The 19,234-nt window shown below is 53.7% G+C and overlaps 2 protein-coding genes across 3 annotated transcripts in view; one reads left to right on the forward strand and one right to left on the reverse strand.

Annotated features, from left to right (window-relative positions):
• Positions 1-1,770: 1,770 nt before the first annotated feature.
• On the forward strand, positions 1,771-16,480 carry DEXI (Dexi homolog). Of its 2 annotated transcripts, none has more exons than XM_082669577.1 (2): positions 1,771-2,672; positions 14,383-16,480. In XM_082669577.1, exon 1 carries the CDS (start codon positions 2,239-2,241, stop codon positions 2,524-2,526), a length of 288 nt encoding a protein of 95 aa, XP_082525703.1. In that variant the 5' UTR covers positions 1,771-2,238; the 3' UTR covers positions 2,527-2,672; positions 14,383-16,480. The 2 variants fall into 2 exon arrangements, with proteins under 2 accessions (XP_082525703.1, XP_082525704.1); XM_082669578.1 differs by lacking the exon at positions 14,383-16,480 and adding an exon at positions 4,123-4,715.
• Positions 16,481-18,301: 1,821 nt separating this feature from the next.
• The window catches only part of CIITA (class II major histocompatibility complex transactivator), a gene marked incomplete at its 5' end in the record, with an annotated part of 48,123 nt that continues 47,190 nt past the window's right edge, over positions 18,302-19,234 (reverse strand). The window contains one exon of the mRNA XM_082670418.1: positions 18,302-18,993. The remainder of the gene's footprint in view (positions 18,994-19,234) is intronic.

Raw genomic sequence — 19,234 nt, forward strand, 5'->3', positions numbered from 1 at the left:
GCGTATGCCGCGTGCCACTGCCCTAAGCGCTTTACATATATTGTTATTTAATTCTCACAACATCCCTGTGAGGTGGGTACTGCTATTATCCCCATTTTACCCAGGAGGAAACTGGATCACAGAGGGATTGACTTGTCCAAGGTCATACAGTTAATAAGCGGCAGACCCAAGGTTCAAACCCAGGCACCCTTATTTTTATGCCCCAACAAACGAAACTTCACAAAACCGGTAACGTCCTGGTTTGTCCTCACAGCCTTTTTCTTTTTCTACTTCAATTAAAAAATAAATATTGAAAGGCCTTCAAGCAACAATGTACCAAAACTGAATGTCCTGTGCTTTCAGAGCATTTCTCTGGTCTTCGCCGAAAATCCATGCCATTTCCAAAACAACCCCACTTATAAAAATAAGGAAACACACAGCTTCCTACACCAGCCAAGAAGATGTATCTAAATTTCTCTCCTGTATCGGGAGTGGGAAGCTCCATGGAGGCGATACTGCCCTGTTCACCATTCATTCATCCATTCATTCATTTCTACACCTCACAGTTATCTAAGGTCTACTGTGTCCCATTAACTGTGCCCAGGACAGAATTGGGCTAAGGGTCAATATTCTCCCCAGTGCTTAGCACAAGGTTTGGCATATAATAAATGTTCAACAAATATTGTCAGAGTGAATAAATGAATGAATGAAGATTTGTTTCACCTTCAGCAGTTGGAGGGTTAATGGTTTGCTGTGTAATTCACCTAAAGGGGCAAGAGACAGTCATGGAGAAAAAAGGGCAGGTTCTGGCCTCCAAACACCCACAGGCCCAGCAGCTTCCAGGGTCCTCCTGTTTCTCTGGGCCTCAGTTTCCTCATCAGCAAAAATGAGTAACATACGCTTCCCCATCTGGCTCCAATTAAGCAATGCCTGTAGAGCACCCAGCTCAACGTGACCTGAGATTTAAAGGTCTGTGGACTCCTTTGGGAGCCACCTTGGGCAAAATCAGTCTCCTGAAGGACGTACAGGGGTTACCGCTGGGGAGGGGAATCAGCGAGTGGAAGAGACTCACTTTTCTGTGTACTTCTTGGTTGTTTGAATGTTTAACCACGTGTACTATTATTGTTTTAAAACGTGTTTTACAAAGTAAAAACAAGAAGCAACCCTAGTGCTGCAGGTCTGACCTGCCGGGAGTTTCTTTACTCAGGTGTCACGGAACCCTATTAGGCAGATTTCCATCTACCAAAATCCCCGGCCCGCCCCGCTGAGGGGGCAGACCTTCCAGCAGCCAGAATTTGGAGAGATGAAGGGGGCACTGATTGATCTTCCCCACCGTGGAAAATTGCCACTTTAGGAAAGGCCAAAATTATCAAGGTAAGGTCCACCGCCCCTGCCCCCCCCGCCCCCTTTTTCAGCAGGTAAACTGAGTCCCAAAAAGGCGTGACGCCAGTACTCAAGTCCAGCCGGGTGCTGATGAAGCTCGCGGTTACCTTCTGCTTTTGTAGCCTTAGGATACGTCTAGGTTTGAATTGCGTTCTGACTCTTTCCCCTCCCCCTACTCTGTCGCGGATTCGCAGAGCGAATTGGATTCCAGATCGGCCCTGAATCCGGAACTAGTAAAGCAACTCAGAAGCCAGCGGCTCTAGGGGCGGAGCGAGGCGGTACCCGCCCCCGGACAGCTCGGGCCAGTGAGCTCGGACGTTGGGCGAGCCAATGAGCGAGGGCAGGGGGCGGTGGGCCAATGAGCGCAGGGCTGCTCCGGAGGCGGTGCTCTGAACGCTACCAGGAGGGCGACGCGGCGGTCGCAGCAATGGGTGCTGGGCCTTCTGGGGTGCGCATGGGGCTCGGGGAACGGCCGGGAGCGGCTGAAGAGACCGTCGCCGGGACTGGCCCTTGACGCTGAACTGCGGTGGGGTCCCCGCAGGCGCTGCGAGGGCCCTTGAGCGGGAGCGGGGAGCATCGGAGGAACCGGGCCGCTGCCGGCCACTTCAGGGGCCCGCCTGACCGTTGGGTGGATCGACAGTGCCGTGTGGGCACCTCTGGGGGTGGGGTGACCCTCCTGGCACGTTTCGGGGGCCGGGGCGCCTCCGCAGGGGCCGACGCACATCCCAGGGGGGGCACCGCCGGGGCCCAGCGCTGCCTCGGCCAGCCCCCGGGCGACCCTGGATGGCTGAGCTGCCCTCTCGCCGGCCGCCCGGGCGCCGCAGCGGCTGAGCTCGCTGGGATCGCCGGGCCGCCGCCGCCCTCGCCGCCCCCTGCATGCCCGGCGCCCGGGTCGCGGCCCACCTGGACGCGCTGGGCCCCTTGGTCCCTTCCGTGCCGCCGCCCCTGCTGCCCTCTATGTTCTACGTGGGCCTGTTCTTCGTCAATGTGCTGATTCTATACTACGCCTTCCTCATGGAGTACATCGTCCTTAACGTGGGCCTCGTATTCCTGCCCGAGGACATGGACCAGGCGCTCGTGGACCTCGGCGTGCTCTCCGACCCCGGCTCGGGCCTCTACGATGCCGACTCGGAGCTCGACGTCTTCGATGGTTACTTGGAGTAGGCCTGGCTGCTGTCCCCCGCTCTCCCCACGACCCGCAACCCTCGGCCCGGACCGGCGCACGAACCATGCCGCCGCTGCTGTTTGAGGGCACCGTCTGGCCAGGGATGGGACTCCCAGGACGAGGCCCTCTTCGGCCTCCGAGGCCTGTAAGTGCCCTCTGCGCAGGATGAGGGCGGGTTGGGGCGCTGGCGAGGAAGAGGGAGGCATCCCAAGCCGGACACACACCCCTCCCCCAGACTTCTGGTTTCTCCATCCACCTCTTCCAGGTCTGTTTGGATGCCAGGAATGGCTGGACTCTTCTTAGGACCTTAGGGCAGGAAAGCTTCCCCTTAGTGAAGGTGACAGCTATTGAAGAAGGGAAGGGAGGCAGGACCTAAGTCGCTTCTTGGTTAGCTGTAGTACCAACTGTCAAAGCCTTTGCACCCAGATACATTTGAGACAGGCCTGTCAACTCCTCCCCCCATCCTTAACCTGTCTTGATGGTGACCTTGGCTTTTGGGGGATTCTCATTAGTCCTGGAAGGATAAAGACTTGCAGTGTTAAAAGAGGTTGGAAGCCAGGCACTGATCACCTTTGTCCTGTGGCCCCTTGGGGACTGGGTGGGGACTAAGAGCAAGGGCTCCAGGCTGATGCTGTGAGAGGAGAAACCTCCTTCAGCACAGAACCCTGTACTTCCTATGGCATCGGCTTGGCTGCCGGTTTGGAGTCAGATTTCAGAGTGCCAGCAGCTCCAATCTTCAGGGGCTGCCAGTTTCGCAGGCTGCTTTCACAGACCAGGCCAGCGAGGGGGTTGGTGCTTGGGTGGCTTTGCCTGCAGTGTTTGCAAGGCAAACTCAAGGGGCTCTTGGGCCAGCGGAAGAAGGGACCACAGGATCATTGCACTGAGCTGTTAAAGTCCTGCCTCTGAGCTGCCACCAGGAAGCTGTATCCAGCCCCACCTTGTGTGTTTCTGGGAGGGAAATGAAGATCCAGAAAGGAGGAAGATTTGGCCAAAGTCACAGCAAGGAAGAGAGGCAGCTGGACTAGAGGAGAGAGGGCCTGGTGAGGGTTCATGGGACAGGAAGGAATTCCTCGGCTCAGCCCCTCAGCTGGACGGTGCTAGGCACAGGTCCTGAGTGGCAGTGGCGGGGGGATACTGAGGTGGTGGGCAAGGGCTCCTTTTACCTTTTTTTGGCGGCCCAGCATGTGGGATGTGGGATCTTAGCTCCCTGACCAGGGATCGAACCCGTGCCCCCTGCAGTGGAAGCATGGAGTCTTAACCACTGGACCACCAGGGAAGTCACAAGGGCTCCTTTTGGAAGATGGACACTAATGTCACTCACCCCAAGCGTGCTACGTTTACCCCCGTCTTCTTGCCTATCTTAGCCAAGATGACCATAGTCAGAGGGTGATGCAAGGCGGGCAGGACCCACTAGCATTGTCAACCTGAGGGGCTGACAGTGAGATTTCTTTGAAGAAAGCTTCATTTGAGCTCAGGGAGACCTTAGCCAGGGCCAAGTGCCAGGTGTAGCATGTGTCAGCTGCTCTGCGTACCTAACCCGTTGGCCTGCCTGCCTGCCTGCCATCCATCCATCAATTTGTTCTTTTATTAAACAGATATTTACTGAGTACCTAATGTGCTTGGCGGGTGAACACAGTGAACAAGACAGACTCAGCACCAGCCCTCCTGGCACTTTGTGAGAAGATGAGCAGGTTCCCAAACAAGGCCGTGAGATTTTTTGAGAGCTCTGAAGGCATGTAAGAAGGCATGGCATCCTCTATTGTGTTCATTACTATTTCCTCGGCACTTAGAACAGCACCTGGCATCTAGTAGGTGCTCAATAAATGCCTCGGTAAGTGAAACAGAAGACTAGAGATAGGCTGCTTCAGACAGGGGCTTCAGAGAAGGCCTCTCTGAGGAAATGACACCTTTGAGCTGAGCCCTAAATTGATGGAAGGAGCCACATGTAAAGATGTGGAGAAGGGCTTCCCTGGTGGCGCAGTGGTTGAGAGTCTGCCTGCCGATGCAGGGGACACGGGTTCGTGCTCCGGTCCGGGAAGATCCCACATGCCGCAGAGCAGCTGGACCTGTGAGCCATGGCCGCTGAGCCTGCACGTCCGGAGCCTGTGCTCCGCAATGGGAGAGGCCACAACAGTGAGAGGCCCGTGTACCGCAAAAAAAAAAAAAAAAAGTTGTGGAGAAAAGCTATCCAGGCAGAGGGACCCGCAGTGCCAAGTACGTGGAGGGGGAGGGGGAGGGGCAGGGGCAGGGGCAGGGGAGAGAGTTGGTTCTTCCAGCAACTGAAAGGAGGCCAGTGTGACAGGAGAGCAGCCCCAGGAGAAGTCAGTGAGGTGGGCAAGGCCAGATCATGCAGGACCTGGGAGGCCCGGCCACGAGCAATGGGAAGCCATCAGAAGGTTTTAGGCAGGGCATGAGACAATTCCAGTCCACATTTTGCAAAGAGGACTGGCGGTTGTGGGCAAGATGAGCCGTAGGGGCAAGTGCGGAAATAGGGAAGCCAGTTAGGAGCTGGTTAGTTGCTCAGGCCAGAGGTGATGCAGGCTTGGATGAGGCAAAGTTAGTGAAGGTGGAGAAACACACAGTGACCAAGAACACCTTTTGGAGGTAGAACCTATGGGGTCTGTTCAGAACCTGTACTGAGTATTGATCATACCACACCTGGTTCTAGACCTTTTGCATATTCACTCATTGGGTCATTCAACAAACGTTAGCCCTGCTCTTCTGCCAGGCCCTGGGGATTCTAAGATGAATCCCTGCCCCCAAGCCAAGCTCTTGACTTTCAGTCAGTGTAACTTGGTGAAGAATGTCTTATTTTATCTCTTCACATCAACAGAAACACTTCCCCTTCCAAATGAAAACATTGGCATACTCTGAAACAAAAACTGAAGCCCAAATGCTTTGGCATACTTTGCAGCAAACGCTGTTTGAGCAGAAACACCAGGAAGTGTGTCTCAGGGACAATCTTGCAAAGCTCTCAAAGTGACAGGGCCTGACTCTGGCAGGTGGGGAGGCCTGGGGCTGTGGGAAATACTCGTCCCTCCTTGCTCAGTCCCAGGTCCAAGCCACCAGATTCGGGTGGGGGAGGGGTGGCTAGCAGCAGGAAAAGCCTGTGGGAAAGATTAAAGATGATCTGACTGCACCTCCTGTCCCGGCCCCTTTGCATAAGCGGAGGAACACTAGTAGTCAAATCTCGCTCCTTCTCGCTCTTTCTCACGTAGGCACTATCTGATGTTACACACAGGCCGATCCAGGAAACACTGACTAAGGGCGTGGGCACGCCAGGCACTGGGGACTGGGGTGATCTCAAGATGAAAGCTGCACTCATTTTACTCCCTCTCGTTCTCTTTTCTCTTTTTTCCACATAATTCAGTTCCTCAGACCTTTGCTGAGCACCTATTTAAGGAGGCAGTATTAGGGTCATGATCAGGAGCAAAGTCCCTAGATTCAGATGACCTAGGTTCAAATCCCAATCCTTGTGACCTTGGGCATGCTACGTATCTCCCCATGTGTCAGATTCCTCTTCTATAAAGCGGGGATAATGAAAATCTACCTCGTTCTGAGGACTGAATGAGATAGATGTAAAGCTCTTAGACCGTCCCGTGTATGTAAGTAATATATTAAAATTAACCACTATTATTGTTAACAGTCAGACATAATGGAAGGTGTGTACACTTAGTCCCTTGTGAATGTATAAACCTGCACGTACACTCATGAATGAATATTTATATGCCACAATGAGCAAAAGAGGACTAGCTGCCTGAGTGCTGGGTGGGTCCCGGTCTGGACGACCAGGACAGGCTTCCCACTCGGCCTTGCTGGCCTGGGACGCTCAAGAGACCTTTCCCACTGCCCTGTGGTCTCTAAAGGCCACCAGGCCTGGAGCCCAGGAAAGCTGCGGCTCTGTGGTCTTCCTAGAGTGTTCATCGTTGCCCAGGAGCAGGGAGTGGGGATCAGGAGCTCCCACCTTCTCCGGGGAAAGGACCACTGGCCCAGGAACTGGGGAGAGTCCTCACTTCCCAGTGGTTCCAGTGTGGAGGCAGCTCAGCTGGATTGATTTGTCCTGGTTCCTGATGAAAGCAGCTGGTGCCTGCCAGCCCTCTCTTGCCACGGAGGGAGGGCTTTGGGAGAGGAACCTCTCTGTGCTGGAAATGGAGAGACTGGAAAGCGTTGCTGCCACAGTCAGCGTCGCCTGGTGGAGGCCAGATTTGGAGCTAAGGGTAACCAGACTAGTCTACTTATTACAGGGTTTCCCTGGTGTCAGGGTCCCGACTGGGCGCTACAGCTGCTCCTTCCTGATCTGCCTGCCCTGGTCCCTTGGTGCCAATCTGTGGCCTGTGCCATCAGCCGAACACCCAGGTTCAGCATATGGCTTCCCTGCTTAGAAACCCAAACCTCCCTTGGGGACAGTGGAGCTCCGGAGGGGTGGGGTCAGGGGAGCCAGGTGGGAGGCTGTGGCTGTCGTCCAGGTGAGAGGGTGGTAACGAGGGGAGGCATGTGCACCCCCTGTCCCAGCCGACTCTCCACCTCTGTCCTGACGTGAGGCTGCCTTGGAAGTGTGCTGGCTTCCCCTTTGGACAGGAGGAGACCCCAATCTGTGTCTCAAGACAACTGAGATGCCAGGGCTCCTGCTCCCTTGTGCCTGAGTTATGTGAACTGGAGACTTCATCCAAGGCAAACCCTCACAGCCCTTGCATCTGTTTTATTGAACGAAGAAATTAAGGGCTCCTATCAACCTGACCGTTTGTATTCCTGGTTTATCTGCTGTTGTCCGCCCCCCTCCCCCCCCCGGGACTCCTGAAAGCATAGTTTGCTTTTGGGAAACCAAGATCACAATAAAAGGGACAGGAATCCTCATCCCCATCTCTCAAATAAAGGAACTGAGTCTCAGAAAGGGACAGTGAGGGTCCAGGGGTACAAAGTGAGTAAGACAGCGGAGCCTTCTGACCCAGTGCTGACGGAGGGTGCAGGGGGCCTCCAGAGGGGGACTCCCAACCTCCATCCTTGGAACACCACTCACCTGGCTCTACCAGGCCTGCCTCATATGTATTCTCACTCCTTTTTCTGAGGTTTTTTTTGAACTTTATTTTGAGATAATTTCATAATTACACAAAAGTTGCAAAGAATTCCCTTACACACTTCACAAAAAATGCACCAATTGCATCAATTCACATTTGCCACGTTCGCTCATGTATGCAAAATGCTCACTCTGTGTGTACATGTATATATATTTTTCTGAACCATTTTTGAAAATGGATTGCAGACATTATGTTCCTTTTCTCCTAAATATTTCAGTGTGTATTTCCTTAGAACAAGGACATTCACTTACATAATCACAATACAACTGTCAAAATCGGCAAATGTAACATTGATACAATCGTATGACCAATCTAAGCTATGACCATTCAGATTGCATCAATTGTCCCAATAGTGGCCTTTCACAATAAAAAGGGGTGGGTGGGGGCGGGGGGCAGTTGAGGTCCAGGATCCAACCCCAGATCACGCTTTGTATCACTTGTCACATCTCTTGTGCCGTCTTCAGTCTGAACAGTCCCTCAGTCTGTGTATCTTTCATGACTGACATTTTTGAAGAGTACAAGTCTGGTGTTTTTTTATTTTTTTTGTTTATTTTTTGGGTGTGCTGCGCGGCATGTGGGATCTTAGTTCCCCGACCAGGGATTGAACCTGTGCCCTCTGTGGTGGAAGCACAGAGTCTTAACCACTGGACTGCCAGGGAAGTCTAAGAGTACAAGTCTGGTATTTTGTAGATTTTCTCTCAGTTTGGGTTTGTCTGATGTTTACTCTTGAGATTAGATTCGGATGGTGCATTTTTGGCAGGAATACCACAGAGAAGTGAGTGTGTGTCCTGAGTGCATCGTATTGGGGGACACGTGATGTCTGTCATCACTCATTACTGGTGATGTTAATGCTGACCACTTGGCTAAGGTCTTGTCTGCCAGCTCTCTCCACTGCAAAGTTACTGTTCTTCCCTTTATAGTTTAAGTACACTCGTTTTAGTGCTTCCTTTTTTAAAAATCTACTTTTTGTGTGTGAATTTATTTTTAAAAGAATGTTTATGTCACTGAAAAGAGACAACCAGCATCACTTGGCATGGATAAAAATACTAAGTGCCAAAGTCATTAACTTCTGGCCAATTACTGAAGCCAGCTAAAGGCGCAGGGCCCCTGGTTCTTCGTTAAAAAGTCAGGTTAGCAACTGTCACATGATAAACTCCGGCACCAAAGTGAAACTTTCTTGTCCAAGCAATCATAAAGATTGGCTAAGAACCGAAGAAAAGCCAATCACTAGCTCACTGGGTGTGTCTCAGTGTTATCTCAGGCCATCTCCATGTACCCCCTAAGACTGATGCTTCGAGGCTTTGAAGTCAGACAGACTTGGGTTTAAATCCCAGCTCCACCAACACCTTGGACGAGTGACTTCACCTCCCCAAGCCTCAGTTTCCTTCTCTGTAAAATGGGGAGGATAGTAGTTAGTACCTGCTGAAGGGCTCATGCACATTAGATGAGATGCTGATGGTCGTGTAGTTGGTTCTTAATGATGCCATCAGTGTTGGTGGCGTGTCACACCCAGAGGAGGCTTGGCCCGGGAAGCCTTCCCCTTTCTCAGGCCCCCTCCCTCTGTGTGAGGGCCAGTTACCAAGGAGGGTGTGTCTGTGTGGGCAGCCTTCGAAGGAGCCCGAGGGCCGTGATAACTGGTGCCTGGGAGCCCAGGTGATGCTGGTGCCCTCATAGTTGTCAGGCCCCAAGCCTGGGGGTGGCTGGGAGCAGGTTCCAGTTTCAGTCACCCCCAAAGGGGCAGGCTCCATTCCTGGGAATCCTTCCTGACAGGGGACTTAGCTTCCCCTGAGCGTCACCCCATGAAGCAGGCAGCACAGCGCTCATTAGCTCCATTAGACAGGGCCGAAAACTGAGGCTAGGGGAGGTTCAGGGACTTGCTCTAGATACCAGGCTGTGAGGTGGACGAGCGGGGCCTCCTGGCCACATTCCCAGTGCTTCCCTCAGTGAGGTCCTCAGGCGTCCTCAGGTCACAGGCATCCCCGGGAGGCAGTGAATACACCAAAGCCTAGTGTGACCCACCTGTCGGTGTCCTGCCCCCTCTTGGACACTTGCTACCTTTCCCTTTTGAGCAGAGAAACCAGGCCCAGGCTCCCTTTTTGCAGGCCAGGGGTATCTGGCTAGAGTTAATGGTTTCATTTTCATCATTTGTTTTTAGTGTTGCTTTCTGTTTATGATAAATGATACTGTTTTTATTCATGATAGTGACATAAAGATTCCTTTGAAAATTTTGGGGTTTGAGGAAAAAAGTGCCTTGACTTAAAATACTAAATAAATAGGAGTCCAGGTGGTTCTTGGCTGTGACAGGACTCAGGAAGGTGTTGGGCAGATGCTGCCCTTCAGAAGGCCTCACTGAGTCTGGGGTGCAGGCCAGCTGGAGACACGTACTGGATGAAGAATCTTCACAGAACCCACGGCTGAGGAACATCAACAGCTGACATATAATCCAGAAACTCTGGAGAAACTGGCCCGGACGCTGGCTTCCATCAGGAACCTGGACCCAGGCAGACAGGCAGGATCTCCTTTCCCACCCCTTCAGGCCACGCACTCGTCAACCGGACAAGGCAGAGGCCTTCCTGTTGCGTGGCCCAGCGCTGAGACGGCAATGGAGACAGTGGGCAAATCATATCTGGGTGACTTCTGTCTTTAGCCACTTTAATTGGCTGGTTGGTACGTTGAGAAAGAGGAAGAGCCATGGGCGTCCAGCTGGCAAGGTCTTTGGAGGAGGAAAGGGCTGCCCCTTTCAGGAGGCCCCTGCACTGAGGAGACCCCCCGCCCCTGCCCTGTGTGTTTCCTAGCTGGGAACAGGTGGGGACACGGAGGGGGGGGGCCGTGTGTACTGGGTATTGCAGGCATTCCACCAACACAATCTCATATAATCCTCGCAACAAACAGCCAGATGAGGTAGGCATTGTTTCAGATGGGGGCGCAGCTCCAGGGAGACTAGGTGACTTGCCTGAGGTCACACAGCTAGGAAGGGGCAGAGCCAGAATGACTCGAGATGGGCCAATTCCAGAGCTTGCCCTGGCTACCCCAGGGGAGCAGGACAGTGGGACGGCCCAACTGCAAAAAGAATCCTCTTCCAGCAGGTCCAGAGCATCATCCCACCAGCACCTTTAAGACACAAGGTCATTTTCTCCCTTAAGCCAAACCAAACTAGGCAGCATCTCCACAGGGGTATCCAGCTGAGACATTGCTTCTTAAAATGGATCAAGTGCCCAGCTGTCATTCTGATGACAAACCAGTCAGCCAGCCACTCCTTCTGTCCAGCTCTGGGGAGTGGCCTGGAATGAAAGGTTACAGTTTCAGAAAGAAAGAAAAACAGCCAAAGCCAATAGCTGGTGAGTCATGCTCTAAGGATGTTAGGAGGTTGGAGAAGCCAGTGCCTGGACTCTTAAGCTGCAGCCTCAGGATGCTTCTCAGCCCGGGGCTTCTGATGCCCAAGGAAAGAGATGAACTAGATGCTGAGCGGAACTGAGATAGACGTGGCGTCAGACCACAGAGGTTCAGACCCTGGCTCTGCCATTTATGAGCTGTGTGGCATTGCTCAGTCACAAGCGTAACCTCTCTGAGCCCCATCTGAAATTCAGGGATGATGGTCCTCCTTGGCCCCGCCTCCTAGGGTTGTTTTGAGGAATAAACGAGCTAAGCCATGAGTTAAAGCCGATAGTACAAGGTAAGCACAGGTACTTGATAAATGTCAGCTGGTTTGCTATGAGACCAGACCTGTAATCAAAGGAGCAAAGGGATTGACCTTTAACAGCCATGGTGTGTGGCACAGAGGAGAGGACCCAGGACATCCTCCAGCCACAGATACAGAGGCCTGGGGCCACATCTCTGTCCTCAGTGTGCTGTGTGGCTTAGGGCAGGTCACCGCCCTCTCTGGGCCCCTTCATTCTCTGTGGAGTGACCAGCTCAGATCAGGGTCTCCTAAACCTCATATGACACCATCAACAATTTCTGCTCTATCTGCTCGTTGCCTGAACAGTTACTTATGCAGTTATTGTCTTTAAACCGGAGGCTTTTTTTAAAGTGAAATTCATGATGTGGAAAAAGAGGAACTTTATAGTATTACTATCAGAAATGGAAAACTGGCATCATTCGCCATAAATAGAGGTGACCCTACAGATAAACAATGAGAACGAGAGGGCGTTAGTGAATTCCAGCTGGAGCCGGCACCTGCAAGGCTCTGCACCTGTTCCCATCGGAGGTCAGCACGTGTGACAGAGTCGCGCCAGCCAGACTGACGCTCGCCTGGGACTCAATGCTGTTTGCTGTCACGAGCATTGGGAGGGGAGTGAGTCCCTGTTCCAAGGGGTGGTCCCATGTTCTCTAACAGCCCTTTCGCCCAAGTCTGAGATGAGCTCAAGTACCATCCCCTGCCTTGGGGAGTGCGCAGTGAGCCCTGGTAATGCTGTATCGGAATAAACAGTTCTGCTCCAGTTTCCTGGATGCCAGTGCTCTCGGCAGCACCACTGCTGACCCCAACAGGGAACCCCAGAGTCTCCTTGGAGGAGGGAGGGCAGCCAAAGGTGGGCTCCTGGCAGGACAGGAGGGGAACCCACGAACACCTTTCTGGAGGGCCGAGCCCTCTGATGCTCTGGTTTAGCCCCGGCTTCCCCTCCCGCCTACCAGGTCCAGTGGGGAGACCGGATGGGGCCCGAGGATGAGAGGACTTGCATGTGTCATCAGTGGGAGCCGAGGAAGATCTCTGAGCAGTGGAAGGGCACGTTCCTAGCTGGCACTAGGAGGTGAATCTGGCAGAGGACGCAAGAAACTTGGCCGATTTGGCCCCTGCTCACCTCTCCAGCCATGTCTCCCCCATGGCCAGCCTTCAACCCCTTACTCTCCACCCCAAACCAAACTACAGGAGGTTCCAGGACCTGATCACCAGCCCTCCCTCTACCTGGCGTGTCCTTTGTGCACAGCCTTCCCCAGACTCTGGGCTCCATCCGTCTCCTGTGCTTCTTTCCAGTGTCAGTGTGTTAACTTGGGCTAAAATTGCTCACTAGATTGTGTGTCAAAGGCAGAGGCTGCACTCATCTTAGGGTCCCCAGTGCTCAGCTCAGGGCATGGCACACAGGAGGTATGAGATTATGTAGTGTTTAAGATCTCCAGCAGGACAAAGCCCTGGAGAGCTGAGCATCCTTAGACAAGTTTCTTACCCTCTCTGAACCTTAGTGTCTTCATCTGTAAAATGGAATCATTATAGTACCTAACTCCTGGGGTGTTGGGAGGGTTGGACGAAATGGTCTTTGTAATGCTCCATCTCAGGCATGCTCTCCGGGGAGCAGACCCTGGGACGAGGGTTCAAGTGAAAATTGTTTTCTTGGGAGGTGATCCCAGGAACTACTGGTGGGGAGGGGGGCAGTGAGACAGGGAAGGGATGTGTCATCTAGCAGGTTACCACCGCAGCCCTGGGCTCAGTCCTGCTCAGGAGCTCTGGGAACCAGTGTAGATGGAGAATATGCCTCAGAGTCATCCCAGCTGCTGGGTGAGAGCTGGGGTATTGATCCACCAGCTTTCTGGCCGTTACTGGTTGGAAGGCAGCTGTGGGAAGCTCTGCCTGCCCTTGCAGCCTGGGGTCCAAGCAGGCTCTAGAGGTGGAGAGGCCTCAGGCAAGGAGGGGTGTCCCTGCAGGTGGAAGCTGCCAGGTCAGTCGGCCTCGGGAGGGTGAGTGGAGGAAATGGGGCGAGGCACCCGTGCTCTGCCTAGGGCTCGTGGCACACAGTAAAAGCTCAGGAAGTGGCAGCTGCCCTGACTGTGATTGTCTGCATCGCTGTCACCAGTCCACTGCCAGCCCTGCTTGTCACAGTTATGCAGCTTTGGCTTCTCTGAACCTCTGTTTCTTAGCCTATAAAATGGGGAGATTCATGGTTCTCAGTGGAAGCAGTTCTGCCCCATTGGGTGGCCCCTGGAAATGGGGTGAGGGGACATTTTTAGTTGTCACAGGGACTGGGAATGCTACTGGCACTTAGCAGTCAGCGACCAGGGATGCTGCTAAGCCTCCTGCAGTGCCCCGAACGGGTCCTCCCCCGCCCCCACCTCATCAGAGGATTGTCCTGCCCCCAATAGCAGCAGCGCCTGATGAACAGTAATACACGCTGTGTTTAATGTATACGTTTTATCTGATGCTCGATGACATTTGCGGAAGTAGGGTGAGCTGGCAGAGGTGAGGCTCAGAACTGGGGCGGGACTTGTGGAGGCTGTAGGGAGGGTGGGCGTGAGAATACGAGATGCTGCAAACATATTAGCACCCGGCTGGACCTAGAGAGAGAAAGGGACAGTAAGTGAGGACGTGCGGGGAGCCAGGCGCTGGGGATGATGCCGCGTCCTGGGAGAACGAGCCAAGTGGGGCTGCTGAGTAGCTTGGCTGTGGCCACAGCCTTCCTGTAGGCTGCGAAGCATCTTCCGGGCAAGGTGGGAGCTGCCGCCAAGCCCTGCCCACTCGCCAGAGCTGACTCAGCTGCCCTAGAGCTCAAGTAAGCCAGCAGACCCCGGGTGACCCTGGAGCAGGCTGCGCTCCTTTTCAGGTCCCAGGATCCCCCTCCTGGGGATTATCTCCCAAGATAGTAACAGTCCTTCCTCTCCCAGGTGAAACTGCACCGCTTCTCCAGCCTAGGGTCCTTAGAAATCGGACACACTCATAAAAATTTTTTAATAAAAAATTATAGGACCTCACCCCCAGCCTGAAGTTTCTGGTGGTTCCCCAAATTCGAGCCTCCAGTTGGGTGGTGGGGCGGTGCTTCCGTGCTGGTAACGCCCCTCTGTCCCTCTTGTTAGGCCTGCTCCCCTCGAAAGCCCTGTGCCAACAGAGAGGTGCCCGTCCAGACCCAGGATGGTGGGACAGAGAGATTGAGACTGGGTGCCGAGGTCCGGAAGGCACGCGCCCCTGCCCAAAGGGTAAGGCAGGGGCGCCCGGAGACCTTGCCCGCCTGCAGCGTCGCGCAAACGGCCTTGCCTTGGCTTCCGAGCTTTCGCCGTTGCAATGGATGTTTACAGGAACCCAGCCAGAGTCTGCCTCCCTGCTCTTCATCCCCGGCTGCATCTGCTTCTCCCACTTAATCTTCGGAGCGGACACTTCACACGCAAAAGCGACTCCCAGCTCTGTTTGGTGCCAGTGGAGCTCTAAGCCCAACGGGGTTTGGCCCGAGGCCGGGCTTAGATGCAGCCATTGTTTCAGAGAGTGACTCAGAGGAAAAGAAGAACACCTGGGGGACCGAGGGTGGGGTTTTGACTCATTCATTTCAAATTGTTTGCTCTCCATCAAGTTGCCAGAACTGATACATTGCACCGGGGACAGTGCTCCTCCTGCCAGAAATATTTTTCGAAAATGCGAGTGGTTATGAATACTTGACTTCGATAAACCTGTAAAAGCAATACTTAGGAGGCTAACTTCTTTCAATTAAACAAATGTATGCAACTCCAACCCCTGGGGCCCTGCGGGGGTGGGGGGTGTTTGTTTCGTTCTTTTCCTTTGAGATTCCGGAAAGGAGTCCTTATGGAGAACCTCATGGTTGAGAAAGGGCAGAAGGGTCAGGGCCTCCCCAGTTGGAGATCCAGTGGGGTTTGGAGAGTCTGTCCAAGGTGCGTTGGTGTCGGAGTCCCAACCCGGCCCCCTCCCGGCTTCCACGAGCCTGACAAGCAAGGGCCCACCTTGGTTGTGGAGGGAAAGTCCTGGTGGCCAAGCTGAAAATCAGGCCTGAATCCCAGAGCAGTCGGAGGTGGGGATCCCCTGTGCTGGGCACATGGTAGATCTCCCCTAAAGATGAGGGGAGTGGGCGGGTGAGGGAAGGAGCAAACGAACGACTGAAGTTGGGTCCACGTGCAGTAATTCTCCCCGTTTGCAGAACAGCTGATGCTTTTCAAAGCATCAACGTATATACTTCAACGTATATACTGTGTTGAACAAGGAGTGGGTGGTCAGCTCCATTCTACAGGTGAGGAGACCAAGGTGTGGGAGAGGAAAGGTCCAGCAGAACTCAAGAGAAGGCAGTTACATACCACCTGTCTTCATGTGATTCTAAGAAGGGTTGCTAAGAAATGTGAACTGGAAGACATTCAAGACAAAGGCGAGCAGGAGAAGGGAGACATTTCTTTGGGAGAGAGGCCTGAGGGGAAAGGCAAGGGTTTAAAAGGTGCATGGCCTTGAAGTCCACTGAACGTGGAATCATGCCGTCAGTGGACAGTGTGTCTCCAGACGTCAGCTGCCTTGATTCCTCTGGGCCTCCCTTCTCCCACCCAGCAAATGGGGAGCAATTCCAGCACTTGCCTGCAATTCCGGTGCCTATGCCTGCAGAGTGACCCTCCAGAGAAGTCAGAAGTGGAGTTTGTATCTTGACTCCCTCTTTTACAGAAGTGTGACCTTAGGCAAGTCACATCTGTGAAGTGGGGACCGTCATTTACCCACCTCATAAGATGAATTTGTGTTAATGACAAAGGTGCCCCTCTGGGCAGACACTGCTCCACACCAGGACTCACAGCTTGGCAAGCAGAGCCCAGACTGGATTGCAGACCCCATTGGTCCCATGTCCAGGCGCCTTGTGCAGTGCACAGACTGCCCAACCACACCCGACAGCCCTGCCCAGGGAGTTTTTTAAACTTACTAAAATGCAAGATTTAACAGAGCAGGGACCTTGAGCATTTATTGAGTACACCACGGTGTCACTATATATTTGTGGCATGAATACAGCAAATAAAGAAAGCAAAGTTGTGGTGAGAATTATTCGTTCATTCCACAAACATTTATTGAGCCCTTACTATGTGTAGGCCCCTTGCTGGGTGCAGAGGGTGCCTCTGCACAGCAGTGAACAAACAGGTTACCTGCACTCTTGGAGCTCACATCCTAGGACTAGAGCAGACAACACAACAAATAAGTGTGAAAAAGATAAACTAGTGACGGGATAGGCCGGGGGAGGGGTGTCCGCATTTACTACCGTCCTGAGGATCTGTCCTTTAAACTGAGTCCTGCAGGCCATGTGAAGAGCTGGGAAAACATTCCAGGCAGAGGTGAGAATGAAACACACGGATGTGTGTAATAATGACAGCCCACACGTAGGGAACTGGATGCCAGGCTCTTGTTCTCAGCATATTTGCTCATTGAATCGCCACGTAACCCCATGAAGAAGGTACTGTGATTATGCCCATTTTACACATGAGGAGACCGAGGCACAGAGAAGTAATTTGCACAAGTGAGTGGTGAGCTGGACACTGAGCCCTAGCAGTTTAGCTCTAGAGTCTGAGATGCCTGACCCTACGCCGTGGTCCCTCTTGGTGGGGGGGAGGGGCTCAGCACTTTGGCACAAAGTAATAATACGTGCTAACATTTATTGAGCACTTACTGTGTCCCTTGTGCTGTGATAAGCACTTTACATGTATCAACTCATTTAATAAGTGGTAGCTATCATTTAAAGTCATTACTATGAATAATTACAGCCTCTGACCTCATTGTATCACCTCTGAACAGACCAAAAGCAGTGGGGACAGTTGTGCCCACCCCGCCTGGCTGAAGGGTGCCGTAGATGCCTGGATCAGGAGGAGACTGTCTTCCTGTGGCTGCACAAGTGGGAGTTCCGTGGACTCTACAAGGTCCACAAATGCAGGCACACCCTGAGGGGTGACGGCCCAGCTACAAGGCCTGATGCCCTTAGCCACTGGACCAAGGCGGAAGGCACTACCTTTCTGCGAGGATTGCCAGCGGGGCAGCGGTGTCAGAATCCCTCTGACCCTCCCAACCCCCAACACCCACTTACTGGGAAGAGGAGGAGAGTTTGAGGAACCAGGCATCAGGGCTGGTGCACTGGAGCACAGACAGCTCCCACAGCCACCAGCAGAGGGCCAAGTTGTCCCAAATCAGGGCTTCTGACCGAGCCAGCCGTGCCCCAGTGGAAAACAACAACAGGCGACCTGGCAGCTCTCAGTGTAGACAGCAAAGCTGCCAAGTCCCTTCCAGGCTTGCCGTGGCCAGGGCCGGATTCCAGCTCAGCTAAGAAACCACTCCCAGGGTAGAGCAGAGGATCCGAGACAGGAAAACACTCTGCAAGGCTCACGGTGCTTCAGCCTTGCTGACCCCCAGATAATGAATTTTCCAATGAATGGTAGGAAGCCATAGAGAAAATCCTTTCCCGAAAGACAGCTTGAGCCGAAGTGGACTCTGCTGTGTGTGTTGGGCTGAGGGGGGTGGGGAGGGCAAGAGAGCAAGGGCCTCCGTCAACTCGCCGTAGAATATGGCAGAAGTGATGCTGTGTGACAGCTTCTAAGGCTGGGTTACAGAAAGGGCAGGGCTGTTCCCCATGGTCTCGGTCTCCTCTGCCCCCGCAACGTCTCTTCCTCTTGGGGTGATCACCCTTCAACGCAGCCACCATGCTGTGAGGAAGCCCAAACTCGCCCACAGGGAGAGTCCCCCTGCCACTTCCTTAGGGGAACCAAGGCCCCCGGCCGCTGGGCAGCATCGGGTGCCAGACATATGCGTGACTGAGCCTCCAGACAACCTCAGCCGACACTGAGTGGGGCAGAGACGCGCTGTCCCCGCCAAGCCCTGCCCAGAGACAGGTGTGTGAGCAGAATAAGTGTGTGCTGTTGTAAGCCACTGCGTTTGGGGGCGGTTTGTGGCGCATTAGCTAGCCGGAAGAGTGGGCATCCGAGATGGTAAGCACGGTATAACTCAAACACAGGACCTGCCCGTGGGATTAAATGAGCCATTTATCATGTAGTGAAAAAAGACACAGGAAATGAAGGCAAAAAGGTAGACGTGGTTCCAGTCCATCGCCCCTCCCCTCCTCCGTTAGTGTACCATCAGCTCTTTTCCTGCTAAGGTCCAGTGTGTCTGGCCAGGCCTAGATTTGGCCTCAGCAAACAAAGTTATTGCAAACCAGTGAGTCCCAGAGACAGAAGGCAGTTGCTGTAGAATCCCAGCCGGTCATGGTTTGGGAAGTCAGCAGGCAGGGGATGGTCGCTGGTATCCTCAGAGCTTGCTCTTTAGGAGAGCAGCGTGGAGCAGTGCTTTCTCCTCAGGCCGGCAGGGACCTGGGCAGCTGGGGATGTGGCCGCTTCATCCCTCTCTCTGGCCTGGCCACAGCTGTCTGCAGTGTCCTGCAGGGAATGCCTCAGGGCTCTTGGGTGCACAGCACCTGCCACCAGGCACTGGCCCATCTGCCAGGGCTGCAGTGGCTGAGCAGGGCTGACATCAACCTGCTCTCCGAAGGAGCCTAGGGCCGGGCCTGGGTCTGTTCGCAGAACAGGCCATGGGTCCTTTCCGCAGCTGGGCGGGGGCCGACTCTGAGCCACCAGGGCTGGGCACCAGGACGCCGAGGCTCATGGGAAACAGCCCAAGAAGAGTTGTGTCCATAAATAACCAGGTCAGGGTCCAGCATGTCAGTGTCCTCGGAGAACATGCTGTGAGAGGTCAGGATGGGTGGAGATCAGGAAGTTTTAGGACAGGGCAGTTTAACACATGGGTAAAGTGCGGTCGAGATTGGGGATGGGAGGGATGGGAGGAATGGAGGAGGGGGATGTCCCAGGTCGGGGGAGCATGGAAGTGAGGGGACAGTCATCCGCACAGAGAGAGGCAGGAAACTGGTAGAGCAAATTCCTATGAAAACAATGCCGGGCATCGGGGGCAGCCGACAGGTTGAAA

This window comes from Grampus griseus (genome assembly GCF_964374135.1).
Source record: "Grampus griseus genome assembly, chromosome: 14".
Lineage (NCBI taxonomy): Eukaryota > Metazoa > Chordata > Mammalia > Artiodactyla > Delphinidae > Grampus > Grampus griseus.